Source organism: Thermobia domestica, chromosome 12, assembly GCF_964235325.1.
Source record: "Thermobia domestica chromosome 12, izTheDome1.hap1.1, whole genome shotgun sequence".
In the NCBI taxonomy this organism is placed as follows: Eukaryota; Metazoa; Arthropoda; class Insecta; order Zygentoma; family Lepismatidae; genus Thermobia; species Thermobia domestica.
In genome coordinates this window covers 136,365,091-136,380,338 of record NC_137465.1, presented here as the reverse complement: position 1 = coordinate 136,380,338, position 15,248 = coordinate 136,365,091, and the positions used below count along the sequence as shown (strand labels likewise).

Here is a 15,248-nt window from a genome sequence, read left to right as displayed (position 1 = left end):
CCTAAGAAATTAAAATGGGCAAGGATAGGCGGGGGGACGGCGTGACGTCATGCCGCTTGCTACCGTACCCCTACCTTTTCAGATCCACTTTTACCCCTGATTATAACATACAGAATTAAAATCAGACGTTACGCTACTTCGAATCGGTGAAATTGCTTTTATCTTTATTTCTTACTTATCTTTAAAATAATAGGCCTACAACTTTTTATATCCAATGAAAGTCTCTCCAATTATCTGAAGTATAATGCATTTAATATATTAAATAGAAATTTAGTACAAGGGCTCAGTTTTTCTTTTGGGTAACATAATGAACATTTGCATCCCAGTTCTTTGAAACTGACTAAACAGTCTGACTACGATTCTTCACAAAAAAAAAAAACGAAATATAATCAGAAGTGAGCAACACTTGCAATGAGCCAAATGACCATTATTCTTCCATAAGAAAATAATCCCCAAGAAATTCCACTTGTTCAACCTAAATAGCAATTATTGTATTTTTAAATCACACTAAGAACATTTTAGTTTCAATTAAAAGCACATCTGTATATGTGGATTGACATCTTACACAAAAAATTAAATTTAACAGGAAAACAGCTACACCCACTCACAAATACGCAGAGCGCGCGTTATATTTGATGATGGCCATGCAGGCAGGAAGGTTACCAGTGAAGGATTACATTCACGTACAGAAGCGGAAATATTGCGGGAAACAGACGAAGCATTTTCTCCTGCACCAATCGCTGAATACTCGTGCGCGGAGTGATACAAATTGAGTTACGCGGTGTGTTTTTGAAGAGTGCAAAGGTTTGTGAAAAAGCGAGTAAAAGTCTATAATTTACCAAAAAAAAAAAAAAAAAAAAAAAAAAAAAAGCTATAATTTAAAATTGTTGAGAAACATTGTTTGGGATTGATATAGGTTAACGATTGGGGATTAATTCAAAATTCATGCTTTTTCTTCAGTTCGCGACATGTATTATGTGAGGAAAAAGATTTAATTTAAATAAAAAAAAAAATGATTTAAATAAAAAAATCATCAATTTTTTTTTTAAATCATGATTTTTTTCCACCCTGGTGGATAGCAAAATGACTCTTTCCGCAGTGTAAAAGAATTAAAGCATCGTACCCTGAAATAGAAGCTGTGATGAAAATTTTTTTATCTGCATGAAATGCACTTTCTTTTCCCATTAGGTACATAACATTACGAACACTGTTTTGGTCTTTGTTAAGTAGTACAGTTGACCAAACATGTCCTTTTACGATACTGCCTGAATGATCACTTACTTCAGCCTCTTAATTCCCACCCATCCGTCTCCGTTGTAGTATCAGACTATACTCCAACATTATATTGTTTATTACTAGAAACCTCATCAGTCCTGTACTGATATTCATCTTTTAACGCAGAACAAATAAATTTCTCAAGGTTAGGATCAAATACACTTCTAGTAGCAAATTATATAAAGAAAAGTTCATATGTTAAATAAGCTTACAAAAGCAAATGGTAACAAGGGTCATCAGTCAATCCAACACTTCTGTAACTCAGTCAAGAAATGTGATCAGAACAAAGAACATGTACACGCTAATGAACGTTATTGTTTCCTAAGCATACATAAAGACGTGAAAGTCTAAGGAGACTGCTGCCATTATTCAACAAAATAAAACGGGATAGGGTTAAAAATACTGCTTCCTATTAAATTTCACACAATTATAATGAGTTTTTAACGTTTGCTTTCTATGTAACTAGGGCACGAATTTCAATTTGTATCGCAATTTCCAAATTTTGCATTGCCTTTTCCATGATACAGGGGTAATTATAAACTTATAAAATGAGCCAAAAAAAATTAACAAATGCTTCACAATTCCGTTCATAATTTTCCATTTACCTACTTTTTTTTTCCTGTTTTCTATAGTCATGTAGCAGCAAAATGAACAGTTTTTGTAAAGTATCAAAAACATAATTAAGAACCAGTTGAGAATGCTCCAAGAGCACTGCCAGAACGTACTTAAAAAGAATGGAGAAATGGAGCGGAAAAGATAACTGTGATTGTTCCTACACGTAAAAGTAAAGAATTTAGTAACGAACTTTCCAAGTTCGTTGAAAATATAAATCTCAAACCTTGTCATTTTAAATAGTTTTTGAACACCACAGCACAGTATGTGGATTATTATTTGTATTGAGGACTTAACACGTAAAAATGAAAATCAATACTAACTAAATCAATCGAAACTAAGGCCGTGTCCAAAAGTGCATAGTGCACAGTTCGAGGATGCACACTCGAAGTCTACAAATGGAGTGCACACTAGATAGTGTACACTTCGTCAAATTAGCTTTTGATCCACACTTGCTTACAGCGCCTCATCGTGGTGGAATATGGAACATTGATAACAAAAGAAAGGAGAATTTCGAGTACTAGAAAAATTTAACATGCTTTTTTTTTTTTTTTTAGATGAATGACTTTCCAGTTATATTAAAGATAGATATATCGTACAGATTGACAATATAGGGTACCCATAAAATGACTTAAAGAGTTTCTTTCATGTATGCCAAGTCCTTCAGCTGTGCTGTATCTGCAAATATTTATCAACATACAAACCAGTAAACTATTGGCGATGTTCTATTTTATTAGGCATGCTTGCGCGAGGGAATATTTATTAATCCCCCGGAAGAAAAGTAGCACTGGTAGTTAGGGCGCTGATGACACTGTTGCGAAATAGCTTAGGAATTTTATTGGAGGTGGAAGTAGGCAATTTGCAAGAGCGTTAGGACACCGAAGTTACCGAGGGGAGCGCTATTTACAATAATGTGGCTTAAAACAACTTTGGGAGAGTTCATATTGAGTATAATTCCTTTATGTACAACAATGACACTATAATTGTCGTCGTTCTAGTGTATTGCTTCAGTTACAGACATACTGATTAGACTATTTCTACCATATTGTGCTAATGTTGAAGTTCCTTATATGTTACTCTCTCTTTGTGAATCTATACATTTTACCCGTAAATCTTCAAAATAGTGTCTCCATATTCTGAATCTACACCAAAAGTTAACACTTACAAGAATGACAAGGAAACAAGTGCTGGAGCTGAACAACATGAGGACCAAAATTTACAGGAAAAAGCTATTATGTCACTATGAAATACCAATTTATAAGGATCACGTGTACTCAAGGTGGATAATCCTAATTAAAGTAATATGTAAATAATAATAATAATAATAATAAATAAGATTACTATCTTATAAGCCCGCTTAAATTGAATTCTGTACATTGTATACACTTCAACATTTGCGTGTACTTCACTATGCTTTCGGCGCCCTACATCTTTCTTGAAATATAATCGCTGTCTCTCCTACATGCTTCCCACTACGAAAATGGTTACTCAGTAACGAAACAAATCCACTCGTCCAAATATAATCATAAAAAGCTATTATTGATCTAATAAGAATTTTATAAAAATTAAGAGACGGTTTTATGAAAAAATACAGTATGCAACGTAGTGGCTCTCATTGTTCAACTATACGGAAGGAATTATTTGTTCATAATCAATTCATAATGGGTACTGTAATGGGATTATATGAATTAAAAGGAAGGCAAGTCTTTACTTTGGCCATTTTATTCGGTGAATCGTTCAATGAAGCGATTCGTAACCCAGACTGAAAAAGAACGTGCTCTGTGAGCCTCAAACTTGCCTTCACTCATTTACGCTCGCTCGGCAATAATATGTGAATTAAATATTAAACTTTGGTATAGAAAGGAACCAACGTAGTTACTAACTTATATTTATATACATATGAGCTAACAGGCAAGTTCTCAAAACCGGAACAGAAAGATCAAATCGTTGAATAAAAGAAAATAAAATGAAGTGGCCAAAGTAAAGACTTACCAAGAGGAATTTGTGAAATGTTTGATAAATGTGGAGAAATACATTTTTAATCTGTATTTCACTTTTGGGCAGCTGTCAAAAATGCAAAATGTATGATAATTGGTATATTACAGTCTCTTAAGTGCAAGGAAATACGGTAGCTTTGAAAGGAATTTGTTTAAAATCAAAACTAGAAAATTACGCCTATCTACCTACGAATTAGCATTTGCTGCAGCTGTAGGTGTAGGTATAGAGAAATGGATAATATAAGTATTCATTATTCTATGATAGAGCTAAACATTTTAATTCATTCGCCATTAAAAGTTGACATTTACGTGCAAATAGCTCCATTACCGATAGTATAACTATTTCAATTAAGCTACATAAACCATGTAATATTTAAACACAAATGCCTTTATAGCATTATTAAAGAAACTATTTGGTTGCTTTCCCTATACAATTTTAAATTTCATTGCATACTCAAAGAACACAACGTAAATACGTTTGTTATTTGCGTAACATTTTTATATTCCACTTGTAAAATCACTAATTTGTATATTTCTCAAGTAAACTATTATCAGGTCAGCCCACAAATATATTCACTTCAAGAAAAATATTAAAAATATGTCTTTTAAAATTTTATTAAGTCACTTTGACATTATTGTTGTTCCTATTACGAAGAACTCCCATCTTAAGTACGCAAGTGCGCTAACCTAGTGTACATCCTCGCACACTACGTACTATGCACTCGCAGACTTGCGAGCTTGGACCTTTTGATGCACACTAGGTGACGTCAGTTCCGGAAATATGCGTACTTCGAATGCACACTTGTATCTTTTGGACACGGCCTAAGAATTTCCAAGTTTCATTCATTCGGGCTCTAAAGTCACTCTTTCATAGTCATCCGTAACTAGCAGACCAGTACCGGTATCTTAACCTTTTAAAAATAAACAACCGATTCCGCAACGCTAACTCTAAACTATCCTATAAAAAGTAACACACTCAATTATCATTTATCCTCGTTCGAAGTCTCAACAGATAAGCAGTAAATCCAGTGGAATTCGCATTTAATTTCATTCATCAATATATAAAAACAAACAGAGGGAAGTCATCTACATCAACAGCTAGTTAGTGAAAAAAAAAATGTTCCTTACATACACAAATTCACTAAACTACATTCCCTAAATGTTCACTAAAAAACTATTAAACTCAAATATAAAACATACTTCTGTGTCAAGCAACTAATTTCTGTAAAGGAAGAAACAAAGGAAAAAAAATTAGATTACCAGTACAAGATTGATAATATACATGTTTCTTTATGGCACTAAATATTGTAATATATAAGTCCTATTTTCATCCCTATAACTCACCTCTATTGACTGCCATTATGGCATGTCCTCAGAACAAATATAAATTACTTGATGAAAATAAATAAGGAAGAAAATTATAAACCAAGGAAAAAGTAAACCTCGTCACTTTATAAATCAGCTGAACTTATACTCTCGGTTGTACCATATGGAGCTGTTTCTGGCCTACACGGTTTTGTTATATATATATATATATATATATATATATATATATATATATATATATATATATATATATATATATATATATATATAACCCTCCAGATACTGGATGACGAAAATATTTCTAGAGGAGGACCTTCAATACAAATTCTCATCAACAAGATAAATGTTTCATTCCTAAGACGATTCCCATGGTCCGTTTTCACGCGCTTCATTTCTGAATTGAAAACCGGGAACAACCTCTCAAGATATTTATCAGGTGAATACAGTTCGGTAGATGTTTTACATTGTCCTTCATAACTATTGCCCAAAGATTATTTTTGACAGATGTCTCATATTTGCGCATCTGAGTATCTTAAGTTCCTCAGTCAGCAAGGATGCTGTCAATTTACACATCCTTGTTAGCAAGTAATCTTTCATAATATTTGGATACGAAATTGATTTAATTTAGCTAAAAGTTCGAAAGTTTATACTCTTTTGCTTCTCACATTTTATCGAATAAAATTGTCGTAACATTCTTCATCAGATTATGTTCATGGCAATCTGGAAACCTACTGTAAATAATGTGCCAATTCGTCAAAAAATCTGCATAACTTTCTTTAGAGGCTTCAATGGAAAGATTTGTCAATGTTATTGATATTAAAGTATAATTATTATTAAATTTGACATGGAAGATAAATGGTCGTCCTCGAAAATTGTCTTTTCCAAGTTGACGTTCGAACTGTCAATTCTTACAAGTGACTGGAATTTACAAATAAATCGTAAAAACTACATTTGAGATGATAAGTATATACGTGAATTGATATCAATTGTTTGTACGCCAAGCCACTAAAATTTCCTGCGAAGTTGTATGATCTATTAGGATTTTAAACGAATGACTGGTGTTCAAAGTTTGATTCAAATTAATCACAAGCCTTATAACAACAGTGATGCAGAAAATAGTGTCATGAAGTAATACTAAAAACCTAAAACGCTCTGATTTGATATAATAGAAAATACAATGATATTTTAAATAAAACTAGATAATTAGTTAAAAAAAATAAAAATCTTACCTAACAACAGCTTGGAAGAGCTTAGCTTCTCGTATCCTTAACGTATCTCTTTTTAGCACTGCACATAATGTATCAAGATCTATGTCCGTGAATCCATCAGCACTTAGTGCTTCCGCAGTATTTTTGTCGATCATTTCCAGACACAGGGCTGCTAACTGAGGCTCATCAAATAGTCTTGCCTGTGTCAATAACATGAAAGCGTTATCACTCCCTAAATTGCACTTCAAAAAATCCACACAATGTTGTTCCAAAGCAGGAACCGCGTATTTCTTAGCAGTGTACAAAGTTGTCATGACAGTCTCAGGACCAATTTGAACTTCATCCGAATAGAGAAAACGAAGTAACGCCAGAAAAGCAGCTGGCTCAACATCTGGTAATTCAATTTCTTCCGCTCGAGTGGCTAATGTACCGTTAAACATCGCATCAAATACTGCACTACCAACAGAGAGAACAAATTTATGAGCGGGGATCCTTTGCTGCTGAGAATCTTTCCCAACAATAAAGTGAACGTCGCTCAGGATTTCATTGTTAAACATAAATGCGAAACGTTCTTTGACAGTAGTTTTCGTCGCCTGCCAGTTATGGTTTGAATGCGATAGTGAAGATGATTGAGATGCAGCAACAGACGAGGCGGTCGGCTGTCTTCTTGAAATTGCTCCAGTCTGTACGAAAGTGTGTTCTCTTTCTGCCGGCTGTACGTACAAATGCTCCCTTTCTACATTAATTTGATTTTGGATATTGCTTGGAGCATTTGAGGGTAGCATATTCTGTGGAGCATCAATGCCCATGTGGGTGACCAACTCATTTAATCGAAGATCGCTGAATCTTGTAGTCATAGGGTCAAACGCATCGTTTGCTGAATTACCAGTTGACATGCTGAAATAAGAAAAAGATAGAAAAACATCAATTTCCCGGATGTAATTATCAAAAAACAAAGTGAACTATAATCAAGAAAGTCAGGTATATTATGAAGCCACAACAAGACATGAAATTCTCCAAGCGAAATCACCCACCGTCTTTTACAAAATATTCATTACGTATCAGACAGATATTATGTTTAGTTAGAATTATATCCGACAAACAGAAACTTAAACAACCATTAAGGGAATTAAAGGATATCAAATACACCTGAGAGAGAATAAAATAACTGAAAGACTACGGAAGATGGGACATAAAAGTACCTGAAAACATATGAACATGAACAAAATAATATATACACACCCATACATCACCTAATATCTGAGAAGAAACTGAAATCCTCCTTGAGGTTTCCACAAAATAATCAGAAATGAACACATATAAAATTGGCCTATGAAATAAAATGCTCCAGACTATACGAACAATAGCTTGTAGGGGACTTAAAAATCAAAACTACTATTAAACACATATCTCTAGATCATTCAAGTTTCAATTAAAAATCTGAGTCACTCTAAAGAATAGCACATCTTGCTTTTCCGAGAAAGCAAGTGTTCAAAAGTGCTCTCATAGAAGTAACATGGCAAAAATGTGAAGGAGTTAGACTTATATTCTATGAGAGTTTGCTGGTCAGTGAATGTTGATCGTTCTTTTTTTCTTTTCTTTTTTGTTATAATTTTTATTTAAAGACTGTAATAGATATATTTTTAACACCAAATTTGAAAGAAGGTATGTAAAAATTCCAAGAACCAGGTCGCTACGGGACTGAAAATACCATCTAGCTTTCTCTGAGGTTGCTATTTACAGTTGTACCTGTCTACAGTTCTGGTATGTAGGTTCTTGAATGGATATGAATGAAGTTTTCTGACTCTCGGCACATTTTAAAGCATTTCCCTGACTTTCAAGGTCATATGAACCCAACATATGAAGCAAAAGGCGAAATTTCAAAATCGTATAACGTTACTGTTCCAATTGCACTTTTTATACCAGTAACTATAATTTGAGATCAAAATATGTAGGCCTATGTTTCAAATTGGATTTCTATTATTGGGGCGCCTGGGTTTAAATAAGATGTTTCGATTCCTGGTTACATTCATTTTCTTTGAAAATTTATAATGTTAACATTTTGTGTCGTAGATGTGGGACAATTAGTTATTTGAGGACATTTTAGATAGCGATTATATTTTGCTTCCGTTCAAAGAAGTTATAATGACTGTGCATTTAATTTTGATTATTACCTATGTGAGTCTAGGTGTTAGTTTTTTACCATACATCGTGGCAGATGAAGGGAACTGGAGAGCTCTTGAAAGGTTTCGCTTGATAAATGTACAGGCATAATAAGGTAATCTCTATTATTAACTTAATAACAAAACTGGCGTCAGTATGGCTGTATGTTTAGTTGATAATAATATGCCTCACATTCTCCTTATTATATGGTACTGTTGAGGAAAAAAGGGCTAATTAGTGTACTGCGATGACTGCAAGTGCTACAGTAATTTGCTATAAGACACTAATAGGAAGGACAATATTCAAGTGATTGTTTGGTGATACGTTTGGATTAACAGACCTGTCTTCGAGGTTATTAATTATAAATTAAGTCGTAAAATACAGTCTAATGCCAAAAACTCGGCCTACTGTGGATCAAAGAGTGGCCGAGTTTGTGAAAATACCAGGTTATCGGGAATGGGGTTAAAAAAGAATAAGTACGAGCGTTTTCTCAGAAAATACAGTACTCTACTTAAGTATGTATTAGTTGCTTGAGCATACAACAGAGAATAAACTGCACAATTACCAGGGTTTGAAAAAACCCGGGCTTTTTTGAAAAAGCCCAACCCACCTGGGCCCATATGGGTTTTTTCGTTTTTTTTCGAAATATTTTAATGTCTTTGGGGTAAAAGTGTTAAAATGTGATTTATATTTCAAGATTGTCATTGTCACAACTTGCAACAATGTTCTACTTACTGATGTTTTGAAAAAAATGGCCGCCATTCTGAAATTTTACATTTGATCGCCGAGAAAATCTATACAGCAAATTTAGCATATCTCGTGCTTCCACCATCAAAATTTCAACTTAAAAGACTGAAAATTGCATTTCGTAGCGTGGATACTCGCTGTTTTGAAAAAATGGCCGTCATTTTACGTTGGTATGCCGCCAAAATATATATAGGAACTTTAGTCTCTCGTGCTTGTATTCTGAAAATTTTAACTTAAAAGGCCGAAAGTTGTACCCTGTAGTGTGTGTGGTAGAGGCAGACAAATGAGTTGAGTTGATTTTGTGTTTAACGTCCCTTTCAGCAGCGAGGCTATATGAGACGGGACCTACTGATTAACGTGGAATCCGAATCACGTGAGCTCCCTCCGGGAAGCAAACCCGGGTCCCACGCCGAAGACGCGTACACTAACCGCATAGCCATGAAGGAGCTCGGCAGACAAACGAACAAATGTAGATCAAGTCATCCAGAAGCCTGACTGACGTTCGCCAAATATGAATACCAAAAGGAGTCTATTAATTTAAAACAAAGATACAATTCATGTTGTATGAAATAAATAAATGTTTTAAAATGTCTTATATGAAATTAACATTTTCCAGCGTAAATAAACCTGCCATATTTTCTGCATGAGAATACGGGACACCTCAGATCCCCCCCCCCCCCTTTTCTCAACTTCCCAACACAATGCAATGAACTGTAGTCTGGTTACGAACAAAAGTATAATCGACCGCGGTAGCTCAGTGGTAGAGCGTTCACCTCTAGTGCATGGGTCTCTTAGTTCGATCCCAGCTCGCGCCAAGTGAGTTTTGTAGTGGACAGACACCTTGTGCGTAGGTTTTCTCGAGATTCTCACGTTTCCTCCCACTTTCTTCATTCCGTCATTTAATTCATTTCTCATCATAACCGTCACCTTGAGCATAGCAGGCATAACCGTGAGACTAAAACTAAAAGATTTCATTTCATTTACTTTTTTTTTTTTTCAATAATATAATAGGCGAAAGCTCACTAAGCAGCAGCTGCTTTTCTCTGTTCGTACCCTGAAATTAATTGTATTGACTGAAGATGCCTAAAAACTTTAAGATGTGCTATAAAAATGCTTTACAGGAAAACAATATGCAAATTATTTAAATCAGTGGCACAATCTACTTTCAATATTTTTCGCGCGTTTAGTAATATTTATTTACATGGCTGTATCTGTCAAAATTACGTTCGTCAGTTTAATCTGATGAAAAGCTGATTTTTCTCCTTGTGCCGTGTGTAATTATCAGGACCAGATTTACATTTTTCTAAGACCTGGACCAAAGCACAATTCTGTGCCCCTAACCTCTGAAAAAGATTATAATTCTTGTTAACTTATCTAACGTGTTGCTGAAGAAAAGGTTAGTCATCTTCCCTGTGTTTGTAAATGTAGATCCGAGTTTCCATCAAGTGCAATGGAAGAAGTAGCATTGCAAATTTCGCTCGCTATCAAGTCGAACAGGGTGGTGTTATAACTTCCTCGAAACTGTTACATGCAACAGCGTACTATTCATTCACTACAGGATTCCCAGCCAATGTCAGAATTTTTTGTTTTTCACTTTTCGAATAATCTGATATTGATAGCAGAAATGGAACAGAGTTAAAATACGGGACATTTCCCTGTCCCGACTAAATTTACAGGGACGCGGGACCTTCCCGTTTTTTACTTGACGTATGGCAGGCTTAAGCGTAAAATAAATAGTTTTATTGTTGAAGTATTCATTTCCGATCCTTCTGCGTTTAATTCGGGAATTTCCCGAGCACTTCTTTCACGGCGTGTACATCAAAACTTCCACTAGTACGGAAATTTGAACTCAGCACTTGAAATAGTAAGCGTTACATAGTCTTCGAAACCCCGAGCATTAAGCTTCTTAAATTTGACAAGAATTTTTACGCTATTGCTGGTGTTGATTCTACAGAATGCTTATTTGAAGAGTAGCAACAAATTACTGAATTAAACTGTTATTGTTGGAAAACCAAATTTTAGTTGAAGAACCTTGTGTTTTACATCAAAGGTAAGAAATAATACTAATAGTTTTACTAATGTATACATATGTACTATTAGTACCGGCACGTATGACCTTAAACCCGTCAAACTTATGAGTGATAATATCCCTCGGTGTCGCCAAGTCGACGAGCATACTATTCACGGAAAATATTTTCTAAAGTACAAAATTGCTTATTTTACTTCAAATACGCTATAAGCATAATCCATACATTAATTTGTTCTATAACTATCTCAAGCTAAGGTAAGTTTTTTATTATTATTATTATTATTATTTATTCATTTAGTGCATTCAGAACTTTACAAAGGTCTTATGTTGAATGTTGTTGTATACCTTAACGTGAAACCCCTCTAATTCGGCTAAGGAAAGTCTAAAATCTGATAATCACTTACAATGTGATCACCTTAGTTGTATCAATAATATACTAAGATACAAATAGGTCACAAATAGACACTATACAAATAGGTCAAAAACCCAGGTGGGTTTTAAAGTGGGTTTTTTCAGGTGGGTCCAACCCGAAAAAAAACACCGGGTTTTTTCGGGCTGGGCCCACTTGGGCAAACCCTGCCAATTACCCTTAAACAAAGGAAAAGTACGTACTTTATGAAGACATAGAGCCTTTACTATACATAAAAATGAATATTAATGAATACACACTATATAGTAATTAACCTGATAAGACAGACTTTAGAAAAATACTTGAACAAATGTGCGCGCGAGACAGAGTTATCCGTACTGCCGGGTTATCGAGTGCCGAGTTTTAGGGACTCAACTGTAGTCAGAAGCCTTACATCATCAGCTGCAAATCAGCGATGCATCTAAAATATGTAAGCTGAATTTTAAATTGTGATTAGGTTATATGAAAAAATAGTCCGGAAGTGGACAGGGGCGGAGCTATACTGAATGTGGGGAACAGGAACTTCATTCACACTTAGGAAATGGAATTTACCGATTTACAAAACCGCAATGAAGATGCGTGTGAACAGTTACGCAACACACCAGGAGTGATGGAATGAATTCGAAACTCACAATTAGCACGCTGCACAGATGTAGGAGGACATCACTTACAACATCCTCTGTAGGTACGTTTATTGTTAGCACGTACGACCTAGTAGTTTGTAGTGCTATTCTGTGAAAGATATTACATTACAAATACGTACGTCAGTGATTGATATTTAGAGTGTTAATGTTCTTTGATAGTTACATTGCTTTTACTAGTCTCTATTACATCCATACAGTGTTGGCGATTGGACGTTAACAGTGGGGAGTGAAAGACATGATCTGAATATTTGTAATCGTAGAGAGATGATATTGGTGTTGATCAGTACCTAAGAGGATGGTGAACATGTTGGTACTAGATAGTAACCGGTTGCCATTGGCCAACTGGCCACCGTTCCCCAGATACTGGCCAAAAGTTCCGATTTTGGAAGATCTAAGGAGCCATTTCTCGGGAACTGTACGTCATAGAGAGATAATATTTGTAACTGCTGAATATCATAAATGCTGTAGGCAAAACAATGAAAAAGGTAGAAGTTGTCTCTTATCACTATCTCTTTTAATCAATATTCCTTACTAGTAGAAAGAAGAAAACACATTTTAGGAACTGTCAATTTTTGTGCAATTAAAGAATAACTTGTGAAAGATTTTTCTTGTTTTGCGAAATGTTCTCTGAGTTAGTTTTAAAGCGGCTGACTAACATATCGAGCCCCTGTAAGAAGAAATGAAAGTACGCTGGAATTATTGCACTTTAAAAGGTTAATTTTTAGGCGATTTTCCGTGGCAATTAAAACGCAATTCATGTAGCTTTCTTATCTCCACGGGAAGACAAATAACCAATACGCACTCATGGAACGGCGAATATTAAATGCCACCATTTTTTTTTCTATGAAGCAGTAATACGTACAAAAGCTTCACATTTCCAAATGAAACTACAGAAGTATATACATTAAGGGTCCACTTCAAAAAAGTGGGGTTAAATGCCCCCCCTGTTCCCTTAATCGTCGTCCCTGCATACATAAAATGCAAACTATTACCGTTACAAATGTTTATTGTTTGAAAAATTATGCGAGGTGAACCAGGTGTTACTGTATATACCATAAAAAATAAGAGGGTTATTTAACCGAAGTCGAAAACGATAAAACTATTTATTAACTTTAGAACTGTTTTTAACCAGTAAGTAGGGGAAAGTAATGACAAAGTGAACGTTTTGTGGGTTTCTTCCATAGCATTTTCTTCTGAATCGAAACCTCTATCTCGTTTGAGATTCAAATGACGGGTATGCTGTCCTGAATACGGGCGCCCGAGGGGTGAGGCAGCGTGGAGCCCTCCCCCCACCTGGTTTACGAAAATATATACGTAAAACATCAAACCACGCATATTAAATACCAGAAGTAGTATAGCAACCATGGAATGGGCCATCCCTAAAAAATTTTCTTCCGGAGTCCATGATCCTGACTGAGGGCTTCACCAGTATTTTGGCATGGAGGGACTAAAAATATCAGTTGAGTACGAGTAGTGAAAATCAAAGGCGTACACCGTCATAAAAAAACCGATTAAATATAAGTGTCACTGTTAATACTAAACAAACTGAAAATAGGTCGGAAAATGTATTGGTAAATATCGGTGTCCATTTGCCAATACCGATACTCCCAAAAGTGGCCGATATCACCAACACCGATATATCGGTACATCCCTAGAAAGTACCGAATTTTCTGTTCATGGATCATTGCGTAATAAACTATCCATCTGAGCGTGTGTTTTCCAAGGCTCTAGAATATACAACCATCACCACGGTTTACTCAGTCCTGAAGGTTTCTGAATTTTTAACGAGAGGAATTCAACATCATATCTCTCCCTTTAAATAATAACAACACTACGGAACACACTTAAGCTACGTCAAGCATAAATGCAGAACAACTATGAGTGAGTGGGTTAGCTTCTGCGCTTTTATCGGCAAGTCTGGGATTCAGGGTTGGCAAAAAACATGGTTTTTACTGAAACACCGAAAAAAAGTTTTTTTTTTTTTTTTTTGTTTAAATAATTTGCTCTATGTATTTATATTACATATGGACAGAAATAGGTTTGTTTCGCCTTTGTGTTATTATGCAACAACGGGGCTATGCTGGAAGGCGTCAATAAGCTTAAAGCGGAATCCAAACCGTTTCTCGGCTTAGATCCAAGAAAAATTGTTCTCCATTTGGACTCGAAACCGGGACTAACTGGCCACAAATGCGATGGGTCTGCCGACTCACTTACGAAGGACTCTTGATAAAAAAAAACACGTTGTACTGATCTTTACACATTTGTTAAAATAATTGTCAAGAGTCATTTCAGAAGGACAAAAAGATAAACAGTTGCATAAATGAAATCACTATACAAAATTATATATAAATCGGGAAACTTCCACCCTAGCCATTGGGAAAATCCTGTTATTACTTTAAATGCAAAGCAATAACGGAAAAATTACGTTACTGCTTGGCGTGTCAAATTTTATAGTCAACGTATCATATTCAGTATGCTAAAACTTTGTATTAAATTACAAATTTAGTATATAGATATCATTCAATTAAATTAAAACTGAAAGTCCAATCCAAGCTAATGTTGGAAGCTACGTAGGCAGTCGATAAATTTTGCCAACTTCTATCAATATATTTAAGCAGCTTTGGTTTCTTTATAAAACAACAGGCATTCAGGCAAGCAGAAATATACAATTTGGTTTCGCTTCGTATGTTTAGGCTTAACATCCTTATGTAATACTTAGGCTATTAAGGGGAAGACTTTCGCTTAAAGTGACATCCGAACAGCTACTTGGCTTACACTTGAAAGGGTTGCGGTTCGACCGAGAATTGAACATCGGATGCCTTGGTTAAAAGGTAAAAA

The 15,248-nt window shown here is 35.1% G+C and overlaps 1 protein-coding gene across 3 annotated transcripts in view; it reads right to left on the bottom strand.

Annotated features, from left to right (window-relative positions):
* The window catches only part of LOC145666672 (BTB/POZ domain-containing protein 1-like), a 107,613-nt gene that overhangs the window by 27,087 nt on the left and 65,278 nt on the right, over positions 1 to 15,248 (bottom strand). For all 3 annotated transcript variants that reach the window (XM_081734147.1, XM_081734146.1, XM_081734145.1), the window contains exon 2: positions 6,440 to 7,315. In XM_081734147.1, the coding sequence (XP_081590273.1) occupies positions 6,440 to 7,314 (875 nt within the window). In that variant the 5' untranslated portion in view covers position 7,315. The remainder of the gene's footprint in view (positions 1 to 6,439; positions 7,316 to 15,248) is intronic.